General features: G+C 46.4%; 1 protein-coding gene across 1 annotated transcript; it reads left to right on the plus strand.

The window, feature by feature from the left end:
- The first annotated feature begins 1,154 nt into the window (after nt 1-1,154).
- LOC120374233 (olfactory receptor 52N2-like) lies at nt 1,155-2,120 on the plus strand. Its single transcript, XM_039493539.1, has one exon. The coding sequence runs from the start codon at nt 1,161-1,163 to the stop codon at nt 2,118-2,120; it is 960 nt and encodes a 319-aa protein (XP_039349473.1). The 5' UTR covers nt 1,155-1,160.
- The last annotated feature ends 9,772 nt before the right edge of the window (nt 2,121-11,892 follow it).

Below are 11,892 nucleotides of genomic sequence, written 5' to 3' on the forward strand. Positions count from 1 at the left end.
TTGTCAAACATTTTTTTTAATTTCACTTTATTTTTTAATTGTTTCTGTTTAATACAGAACTGTCCTTTATTTGCCTTTTTTTTTTTTAGTTTTTGGACTTATTTATTAATTTATTTTTGGCTCTGCTGCTGCCTGATTGTGTACTTGTAGTTCTGAATGAGAAGTGTGGTGAATCAGTCAGTTTGTAACTCTGGTGTTTTAACTCTAAGGTTCTATGTAGATGCTGTTTGACATCCTCCTTGACAGCTAATGGACTGGAAAGTATTTCATCACCTTAAGTTGAATGAGCACCTCAAACTGCTTCTTTCCAAATGCAGAACAAAAATATTCTGTGAACACATATACATTTTCTGCGATATTAAGTTTCCTTTCTCCCTCTAGGAATTGGCATAAACCTTTTGTAGGATTTCTTTTCTTCTTAATATACTTAATAGCCTCCTTTTTGCTATCCTTAGACTTGCCGAGCATGGAGTATTCCCTGATGTCTTTTAAAGTCCCCTATGAATGTTTATAACTTCCGATTTGAATTACTTGCTATATATTTTCCTTTTTCCACACTTCCTATCTATTTTGCGCCTCCGTCCCCTCCCCCCTGCAATTGCTGCCTTCAGTTTGCCACCAAACTGGGTTTTTAGCCAAAGTTGTCCACCTTCTTCACTGTGGAATCGTGGTTTAAAGAACTCCTAATTTCCATTCCCATCTTTCTGTCTCCAGTTTCCTTCCTATCAGGTTGGGAACTCTTCTCTGTTTGCCCAATTGAATGTCATCACTTCCATTCTTTTCTTTTCTTCTCCACTATCTCATGCCCCTTTATTTCTCTCTTTTCTAAACTAAATAGTCCAAGATGTGTAGGAATTATTGACGCACGGAGCACCATAAAATATGGAATTGGCCTTCATAAGGTCAGTTGTTCATAGCCTGTTTATATGAATAATGAAAATGTCATTTTTCAGTTTCTGGAGAGCGACCACTCTGCTTCATCCATGAAAACGGCCTCCAGTAGTGCATGTAGTGTCCCATAGTAACATTTTCTCTCCATCCAGGCATTTGTACTGCGACCATCACCCTAGACCCTGGGCACATACAGAAAGTCAGGGAACCTATGGTACATGCAGGAGACACCGTGCTGCCTCAGACTTGGGCACCTTCTTCCCTACTCCATGTCAGATTCCAACACAACCAACTTCACCAACCCCTCCACCTTCATCCTGCTGGGCATTCCTGGCCTGGAGGCAGCCCACATATGGATCTCCATCCCCTTCTGCACCATGTACATCATAACCATATTGGGGAACTTCACCATCCTCTTCACTGTGAAGATGGAGCCAAAACTCCATGTGCCCATGTACTATTTCCTCTGCATGCTGGCCGTCACCGACCTGGTCCTATCTACGTCGATCCTGCCCAAAACACTGAACATCTTCTGGTTCAATTCCAGGGAGATCGATTTCAATGCCTGCTTCACCCAGATGTACTTCATGCACTTCTTCTCAGCTATGGAGTCTGGGATCCTCTTGGCCATGGCTTTGGATCGCTACGTGGCTATCTGTGATCCTCTGAGATATTCCACCATCCTGACAAACCCCGTGGTTTCCAAGATCGGCTTGGCCATGGTGCTGCGTGGCAGCATGCTCGTTCTGCCCTATCTCCTCCTGGCGAAGCGGTGGCCATATTGCAGAACCAACATCATCCCCCACACGTACTGCGAGCACATGGCCGTAGTAAATCTGGCCTGTGCTGACATCCGTGTCAGTAGTTACTATGGCCTCTTTATGGCATTCTTTCTGTCCAGTCTGGATTTATTTTTTATTGCCTTGTCCTATACCCAGATCCTCAGGGCCATCTTCAGCCTCCCCACAAAGGACGCCCGGCTCAAGACTTTTGGGACCTGTGTCTCCCACATCTGTGTCATCTTAGCCTCTTACATCCCAGCTTTCTTCTCCTTCTTTATGCACCGATTAAGCCACAATGTGCCCCTGTATTTCCACATTCTCATTGCCAACATGTACCTCCTGGTGCCCCCCATGCTGAACCCCATCATATACGGGGTGAGGACCAAACAGATCCGGGACAGGCTGCTCCGGCTCTTTATCATAAAGGGACCTAAAGTTTTCTCCTGATGCTCTGGCTCTCACACCGAGCTACATGGAGAGCTGGCTGGTAACATGGTGCTGGCCCTGTTTCCTGAATCACTGACTGAGCAGTCAAACAGACATTAGATCCTTTGCTGACCTTACTGTGCTGATTCAGCATGACAAACCTGGGAATTGGTCTATGTACCTACCCATTGGGTTTCCATCTTTCTGATTGTTGGTAACTAGATCCCAGGAGCACTGCATCTAATTCCTATGTGAAAGAAATAAAATGTAATAATTATTAGACCCACACAGTTATAATACTAACATTTTCTTACATCTTATTGCAAGTCACTTAAGAGCCACTGATTAATTTTAAAGTGTTTATGTATGTTCTTACTTTGTTGCTAACTCTACAGAGAAAGAGAACCCTCAGGACTCCTGGGTTCTATCTCAGCTCTGGAAGGGGGGTGGGGTCTAGTGGGTTACAGCAGGGGGCAGATACAGCTGCAGTCCATTAGAGAACATCAGAATGGCTATACTGGGTAATACCTTTGGTCCGTCTAGCCCAGTATCCTGTCTTCCATCAGGGGCCACTACCAGGTGCTTCAGAAGGAATGAACAGAACAGGCAATCATCAAGTGATTCATCCCCTGTCACCCACTCCGAGCTTCTGGAAAACAGAGGCTAGGGAAACACAGAACATGCTGTTGGATCCCTGCGCATCATGGCTAATAGCCATTGATGGACCTATCCTCCACAGAACCAAAAAAATATGGAGGATTATAGTTGAAAGAGAACTCTGGAGGTCATCTATTCCAACCCCCTGTTCAATGCAGGACCAGTCCCCAATTAAATCATCCCAGCCAGGGCTTTGTCAAGCCGGGCCTTAAAAACCTCTAAGGATGGACATTCCACCATCTCCCTAGAGAACCCATTCCAGTACTTCACCACCCTTCTAGTGAAATAGTGTTTCCTAATTTCCAACCTAGACCTTCCCCCACTGCAACTTGAGACCAATACTCCTTGTTCTGTCATCTGGGACCACTGAGAACAGTCTAGATCCAGCCTCAGTGTGCTTGTTTATTCTACCTGAAGCAGTGTGTTTAGTTTGAAGCAAATCAGAGACTCCCCTTGGGATTACAAGCCCGGAATATATCAATGTCTTTGTTCCATTGATGAACTCATATAAGCTTGAAGCGTCCAGCAGGCGTAACTGGACACTGCAAGATGGCAGTTCCTAGTGTTGTGTCTGGGACCGGAGATATTGGCTTTTGCCATTTGGTTGCACAATCCAAACAGTGGCTGGCCAAAAGTGCTCTCTCATGTAGCTGGAAGCAGCTTACATAACGCAGACTCTGTGTGAACAGCCCAGGAGTGGGGGTTCTCACAGCAGGGTAAGCCTGACTCCCAGAGTCGAGGATTGGGGTGACCTAGCAGATCACCGGTCCGGATAACACCAGGGGAACGTCAGAGTGGCACAGAGAGCAGGGTGCATGTAAAGCTTGTTACTTCAAGTGGAGTTCATACTTTAAATACTGATATTTGTGATTTTAAGTGAGTCTTAAGTGCAGTGGCTAAGAACAGTCAGGAGAAGGTCACAGTTTTGTTAATTTCTGTTTGTTTATTTTGGTTGAGGGAAATGAGCTCAAGAAAGCAGAAAAATGAATACCAGTGATGCAGCTACAAAACCGTTCAACAAGGACAAGTGCAGACTTCTTCAATTAGGACGGAAGAATCCCATGCACTCTTACAGGCTGGGGACCGACTGGCTGAGCAGCAGTTCTGCAGAAAAGGACCTGGGGATTACAGTGGACGAGAAGCTGGATATGAGTCAGCAGTGTGCCCTCGTTGCCAAGAAGAGCAATGGCATATTGGGCTGCATTAGTAGGAGAATTGCCAAAAGATCAAGGGAAGTGATTATTCCCCTCTATTCGACACTGGTGAGGCCACACCTAGATCAAGGGGCGAGACACATGACTTAATAGGAGAGGCTGAGGGAACTGGGGTTAATTAGTCTGCAGAAAAGAAGAGTGAGGGGGGATTTGAAAAGTGAGGGGGTTCCAAAGAGAAAGGGCATAGAGTCTTCTCAGTGGTGGCAGATGACAGAACAAGGAGCAATGGTCTCAACTTGCAGTGGAGGAGGTCTAAGTTGGATATTAGGAAAAACTTTTTCACTAGGAGGGTGGTGAAACACTGGAATGGGTTACCTAGGGAGGTGGTGCAATCTCCTTCCTTAGAGGTCTTTAAGGTCAGGCTTGACAAAGCCCTGGCTGGCATGATTTAATTGGGGATTGGTCCTGCTCTGAGCAGGGGGTTGGACTAGATGGCCTCCTGAGGTCTCTTCCAACCTTAATACTCTATGATTCTATCCTTTGTTTCAAAGCTTGGTTCCAACACCAGTCAGTGGAAAAATACTGAGATCCCAAGATGGAGACAAACCCTGATGACAATGTCCAGATCCCTGAAATTGACCTGTGTGACGATGCGATTCTGTCAGGACCCAACTGAGAGTGCCAATTCAGGACAAATCGCTTAAAACAGGGCAGTCACAGCCCAAGGCTGGGGTTTTTCCACTCCTAAGGCAAACCAAACCTGCCAGACAAAGAGGACTTTTCTCTCACCCCACTGGCTAACCACAAGTCACACAAGCAATTTTCTTAGACACTCCAGTTTCCCAGTATCGCCACCAGTGCCACTTGTCCTGGGGATGAATGGTTATGAAAACCAACACCCCAATAAAGGAAAAAGGTACTCTTGATCCCAAAGAATCAAGTCCCAGACCCAGGTAAATATAGAAATCAGAACACTGTTGCCAGTCCTTTAGAATCTAAAATCGAAAAGTTTATTCGTAAAAGGAAAAAGATATAGATGAGCGATAGAATTTGTTAAATGGAATCAATTACATACAGTAATGGCAAAGTTCTTGGATCAGGCTTGTATCAATGATGGAGTAAACTGCAGGCTCAAATCAAGTCTCTGGAACATCCCCCGCTGGGATGGGTCATTCAGTCCTTTTTTCAGAGCTTCAGTTCATAGCAAAGTCCCTCCAGAGGTAAGAAGCAGGATTGAAGACAAGATGGAGATGAGGCATCAGGCTTTTATAGGCTTTTCCAGGTGTACGAATCAATTTCTCCTTACTGTGGAAAATTACAGCAAAATGGAGTGTGGAGTCACATGAGCAAGTCCCTGCACTTTGCTGAGTTACAAGGTGTATCTGCCTCCTCTCCATGGGTCAATTGTGTAGCTGATGGTCCTTAATGGGCCCTCAAGCAGGCTAGGCAGAGTTAACATCAACTTGTCCGGGATGTCTCCCTGCAGCACAGCACAAGTTTGAAGTACAGACAGAACAGACGCAATATTCATAACTTTAACTAAAAAATGACACATGCACCCAGACAGCATAATCATAACCAGCAATCCATAACCTGGTCTTAGATACCTCATATGACCCACTTTACATAAGATTTGGTGCCACTACAGGACCTTGGTTGCAACCATGTTCTATATGGTCCCAGATTACATCAATAACATCACAACCTGGTGTTACCGGGTGACAGGGGAATAAAAAATACGGGTCATGAACCGCCAGTCTTAAGAAGGTCCCAAAGAACTACTAGGGGTCACTGGGGAGAGGCCAACTCTGTGCCTCAGTTTAACTATCTGTATAATGGGGATATGTTCATAATGACTTTCCTTTACTAGGGGTTTTGAAGACCCTTCAACGAAAGGTGCTGCACAGTATGGTGATAGTTACTGATGAAAATTACCGATCTCTGATACATCAGTGGCAGCTCCATGTGCCTGCAGAAAGTGTTCATATCTCCCCTCAGTCATCTTTCTCCAGATGTGTCTGTCTACTATCTACCCAGCTATCCTTGGCATTTACAGGGCATTAGGCCCTAAGGAGATCTAGTCATTATCCCTAGTTTTCTTCCTAATCAGCTATAATTTTTAAATATACACAAATGCACAGAGCAGCCAATTCCCCTCTGACTCAGTGGAGAACCCGAGAGTTCTCATCTCCCTGTGGGAAGGTCCCTTAATTACTGTTTACTGCTACAGCTGGATAAATAGCACAGAATCACAAACAAGCTTGTCACCAGCCTGTTTACATTCAGATGCCAATTCTCCTCTAGAGGCTGAGCGAACCCCACGGGGATTGCACAGAGCTATGTTATAAATGGTGCACACCCCTGTGTCGGCTCCTCGGTTGGGATATTGCTGCAGATGCTGGGCTGACAGAGGTGTGGGACACGGCTACCTGAGGGGGATTCCCAGGGAAGACGCTTCTATCTCAGCATTCACAGGCACCATCACTTGCTGAAGAGCTCACCCCCTCGACAAACCCAGTGCAACATGGGCATGATGGGATAGACAGTAAGTCCTTGCTGCTTTGCACAGCCATTAAATATCCCAGGGCCCCTGCCACAGAGGATGAGTTTGTTCCAGTATCGTGGGCCAAAACGTCTCTCTTTGCTGTGCCCCTCCCCGCTTCATGATGGCCACAAGGTGGCTGCATTTCAGTGGCCCAATGAATCCTTTAGAATGAAAGTTGTCATTGATTAAAATATTGAATAGCATCAGGCTTAGATCTGATCCCTATGGAACCCTGAGAGAAACACCCCCATTCAATGACAATAGCCCTTTGACAACTGCTTTTTGAGATCTGTCATTTAGCCAGTTTTTAGTCCATTAAATATGTGCTGTACTGATATTGTCCAGTGTTCATTTTTTTATCTGAATGTTTTCCCCAACTAAACCCAATGCCTCAGAGAAATCAAAGTCTCTTACATCTTTGCAGTTCTCTTGATCAACGAAATGTGTAAATTAAATGTGTTAAATATGAAATTATTTGAAAAGACCTGTTTTCCACAAACCATATTGTTGACTGGCATTAATTACATTCCTAGATTTTTTTTTAACTAATCCAATACCAGCTTTTCCATTGTTTCCTAACCTTGTCAAATATTTTTTGTAATTTCGCTTTATTTTTTTAATTGTTTATGTTTAACACAGAACTGTCCTGTATTTGCCTTTGTTTTAGTTGTTGGACTTTTATTATTATTATTAGTAGTAGTAGTAGTAGTATTTTGGATCTGCTGCTGCCTGATTGTATACTTCTAGTTCTGAATGAGAAGTGTTGTTGATCGGTCAACTTGTAACACTGTTGTTCATAACTCCAAGGTTCTACTGTAGATGCTGTTTGACATCCTCCCAGGGCTGCCCAGGGCGGGGGGCGGGGGATAGTGGGGCAATTTGCCCCAGGCTCCACAGGGGCCCTGACGAGAATTCTCCGGCCCTGGTCCTGCCTCCACCTTCCCCCATCCCCTGGCGCCTCAGCACGCCGTGTCCAGGAGCGGCCCTGACAGAACTAAAGTGGCGAGGCTCCAGGAATGTCTGAGGTCCTCCCTGCTCAGAGCCACATGGTAAGGGGGTGAGGCTTCGAGCTTCTGGCCAACTGGCAGGAACTTAGGCCCTGCTAGAGCCAGGGGCGGCTCTAGCCATTTCGCCACCCCAAGCATGGTGGCACGCCGCGGGGGGCGCTCTGCGGGTCCCGCGGCTCCGGTGGACCTCCCGCAGGTGTGCCTGCGGATGCTGGACCAAAACCGCGGGACCAGTGGACCCTCCGCAGGGATGCCTGCGGGAGGTCCACCAGAGCCACCTGCTGCCCTCCCAGCAACCGGCAGAGAGCCCCCCACGGCATGCCGCCCCAAGCACGCGCTTGGCATGCTGGGGCCTGGAGCCGCCCCTTGCTAGAGCCAGCTGCTGCAGCGCTGTCCAGGCTGAGTCTCCAAGAGAGTGGAGAGGCGGGGGTAATCCAGGAGTGGCCCTGGACAGAGCTAGAGCGGGCTGGCTTCAGCAGGGCCTGAGCTCCACGTGGTAAGGGGGTGAGGCTGCGAGCTCCAGGCCGACCGGCAGAAACTTAGGCCCTGCTGGAGCCACGCCTCTGCAGCGCTCTCCAGGGCCGCTCCTGGATGGGGCACACTGAGGCTCCGGGAGAGGGGGGAGGCGGGGGTAAGCAGCATGGCAGGGGGCGGGGGCCAGGGGGGTTAGATAAGGGCAAGGAGTCCCGGGGACAGTCAGGGGACAGGGAGGGGGCAGAGGTTCTGGGGGGGGGTCAGGGGATGGGGAATGGGGAGTTGGATCATGGGCGTTCCAGGGGTCTGTCAGGACTCAGGGGGGCAGTGAATAGGGGTTGGGGCAATCAGGGGACAGGGAACGGGCGGTTAGTGGGGAGTGGGGTCCTGGGGTGGCGGTTGGAGAGGGGGTCTTGGGGGTACAGTGAGGGGACAAGGAGCAGGATGGGTTGGGGATTCTGAGGAGGGCAGTTGGGGGGCAGCAAGTAGGTGGGGGTCAGATAGCGGGCAGGGCCAGGCTGTTTGGGAGGCAGAGCCTTCCCTACCCTAAAGCTCATTCAGCAGTTTGAGGCTTGCAGACGGCTATTGAACACCAAGGGCCAAGCTGTTATCTTTTCCATGGGGGAGGAATCACATGAGAAGAGCAATATCCTACACCACCTACCTCCTTCCCAGCCCTACCAAGGGAGACCCCCCTCCCCTGCATTCCCCGAGGCTCCAGAGGGGTTAATTCAGTGGTTCTCAAACTTTTGTCCTGGTGATCCCTTTCACATAGCAAACCTCTGAGTGCGACTCCCCCCCCAATAAATTAAAAACACTTTTTATATCATAGAATCATAGAATCATAGAACTTAAGATCAGAAGGGACCATTATGATCATCTAGTCTGACCTCCCGCAAAATGCAGGCCACAAAAGCTGACCCACCCACTCCTGAAATAATTCTCTCCCTTGACTCAGATGTTGAAGTCCCCAAATCCTGATTTAAAGACTTCAAGTAGCAGATAATCCTCCAGCAAGCGACCTCTGCCCTATGCTGCGGAGGAAGGCGAAAAACCTCCAGGGCCACTGCCAATCTACCCTGGAGGAAAATTCCTTCCCGACCCCAAATATGGTGATCAGCTGAACCCCAAGCATGCGGGCAAGACTCTCCAGCCAGACATTCGGGAAAAAGACTTTCAATATCCCAACATTGACCCTCAGTACTATTACCAGTGGTGGCACGTTATTGACCTATTGACTAAATCACGTTATCCTATCAAACCATTCCCTCCATAAACTTATCAAGCTTAATCTTAAAGCCAGAGAGGTCCTTCGCCCCTACTGTTTGCCTCGGTAGGCTGTTCCAGAATTTCACTCCCCTGATGGTTAGAAACCTTCGTCTAATTTCAAGCCTAAACTTCCCAACTGCCAATTTATATCCATTTGTTCTCGTGTCCACATTAGTACTGAGCTGAAATAATTCCTCTCCCTCCCTGGTATTTATCCCTCTGATATATTTAAAGAGAGCAATCATATCTCCTCTCAACCTTCTTTTGGTTAAGGAAAACAAACCGAGCTCCTCAAGTCTCCTTTCATACGACAGGCTTTCCATTCCTCGGATCATTCTAGTGGCCCTTCTTTGTACCTGTTCCAGTTTGAATTCATCCTTCTTAAACATGGGAGACCAAAACTGCACACAGTACTCCAAATGAGGTCTCACCAACACCTTGTATAACGGGACTAGCACCTCCTTATCTCTACTAGAAGATATTTTATATATATATATATATATATATATATTTAACACTATTATAAATGCTGGAGGCAAAGCAGGGCTTGAGATAGAGGCTGAGAGTTCGCAACCCCCAGTAATAAACTCGTGGCCCCCTGAGGGTTCCCGACCCCCCGGGTTAATTTAAATTTAGCACCCTGTGTCCATTCACATGCATGTGCTATTTTGAGCATTTCAGTTTTCACAACATAGGCTCATCCGAAATTCTGGAACAAGCTCAAATGCTCAGTTTGTGGAGTATGTACATAGTCTATACTAAAGACAAATCCACAGTAACCGTCTCCAGTTTGTGAGGGACCCCATGGAGCCAGTCTCTAGGAAACAGATAAATGCATGGAGGTTAAGTGCATTAATGGCTATTAGCCAGGATAGGTAAGGAATGGTGTCCCTGGCCTCTGTTTGTCAGAGGGTGGAGATGGATGGCAGGAGAGAGATCACTTGATCATTGCCTGTTAGGTTCACTCCCTCTGGGGCACTTGGCATTGGCCATTGTCAGCAGACAGGATACTGTGCTGGATGGACCTTTGGTCTGACCCTCTATGGCCATTCTTATGTTCTTATGTTCTAAGCTAAATGAACCCAAAGTTATGGAGACAGATATCAGTCAAGGAAGCCAGCAGAGTATCAGAAACCTGGAAAAATCTCTGACTGGATGGGTTCGGTCATTTGGTCACAAGTTGAGGTGGTTCAAAAGTTTTGGATTTTTTTAAGCAGAATTTTGTTTTGTTTTGTTTCTTTAAACAAACACAGCAAGGAGCAAATATTTGGCCACACACTTCTGTAACCCCAAAGCAGGTCCAGGTTTTGGCAGACTAATTTCAGCTTTTAACTTAAAAAAAACCACAATAAATTTTGAAGGAAAGCAGATGTTGTCAACGATTTTTTTTCTGCTATTTAAAAACCCCTAGTTTTTGATGCAAAAAAAGTTTTGATGGAAAATATTTCTCCAACCTTTTTAATGAGCTTTAGTGCCTTTTAGCACTAGCTGGTGCTGAGAACCAGTGATACCTTGTAAAGGTGACTTGAAAAGAAGTTTTCTCAAAACTGGGTTTGTGCCGAGACGCGGACGGTTTTTAAATGTTTATTTTTCCCAGGGCTGCCTGGGAGGGGGGGAAGGGGCAAGTGGGGCAATTTTCCTCAGGCCCCACAGAGGCCCCCACGAGAATACAGTTTTCTTTAGTATTGCAACATTTTTTTATGGAAGGGGCCCCTGAAATTGCTTTGCCCCCGGCCCCCTGAATCCTCTGGGCGGCCCTGCATCCTCCTTGACAGCTAATGGACTGGAAAGTATTTCATCACCTTAAGTTAAATGAGCACCTCAAACTGCTTCTTTCCAAATGCAGGACAAAAACATTCTGTGAACACATCTACATTTTCTGCGATATTAACAAGTTTCCTTTCTCCCTCTAGGAATTGGCATAAACCTTTTCTAGGATTTCTTTTCTTCTTAATATACTTAATAACCTCCTTTTTGCTATCCTTAGACTTGCCAAGCATGGAGTTTTCCCTGATGTCTTTTAAAGTCCCCTATGAATGTTTATAACTTACGATTTGAATTACTTGCTATATATTTTTCTTTTTCCACACTTCCTATCTATTTTGCCCCTCTGTCCCCTCCCCGCTGCAATTGCTGCCTTCAGTTTGCCACTGAACTGGGTTTTTAGCCAAAGTTGTCCACTTTCTTCACTGTGGAATCGTGGTTTAAAGAACTCCTAATTTCCATTCCCATCTTTCCCATACATGTTTCCTTCCTATCAGGTTGGGAACTCTTCTCTGTTTGTCCATTTGAATGTAATCACTTCCATTCTTTTCTTTTCTTCTCCACTATCTTATGCCCCCTTATTTCTCTCTTTTCTAAACTAAATAGTCCAAGATGTGTAGGAATTATTGACGCATGGAGCAACATTAAATATGGAATTGGCCTTCATAAGGTCAGTTGTTCATAACCCGTTTATCTGAATAATGAAAATGTCATTTTTCAGTTTCTGAAGAGCGACCAATCTGCTTCATCCATGAGAACAACCTCCAGTAGTGCATGTAGTGTCTCATATTAACATTCTTTCTCTGTTCAGGCATTTGTACTGTGACCATCACCCTGGACCCTGGGCACATACAGGAAGTCAGGGGAACATATGGTACATGCAGGAGACATCCTTCTGCCTCAGAGTTGGACACCTTCTCCCC

Source organism: Mauremys reevesii, linkage group 1 (assembly GCF_016161935.1).
Source record: "Mauremys reevesii isolate NIE-2019 linkage group 1, ASM1616193v1, whole genome shotgun sequence".
Taxonomy (NCBI): Eukaryota; Metazoa; Chordata; order Testudines; family Geoemydidae; genus Mauremys; species Mauremys reevesii.

Bases quoted from the DNA above. Each gene is read 5' to 3' on its own strand.
- LOC120374233 (XM_039493539.1), top strand. From the start codon at position 1,161: ATGTCAGATTCCAACACAACCAACTTCACCAACCCCTCCACCTTCATC.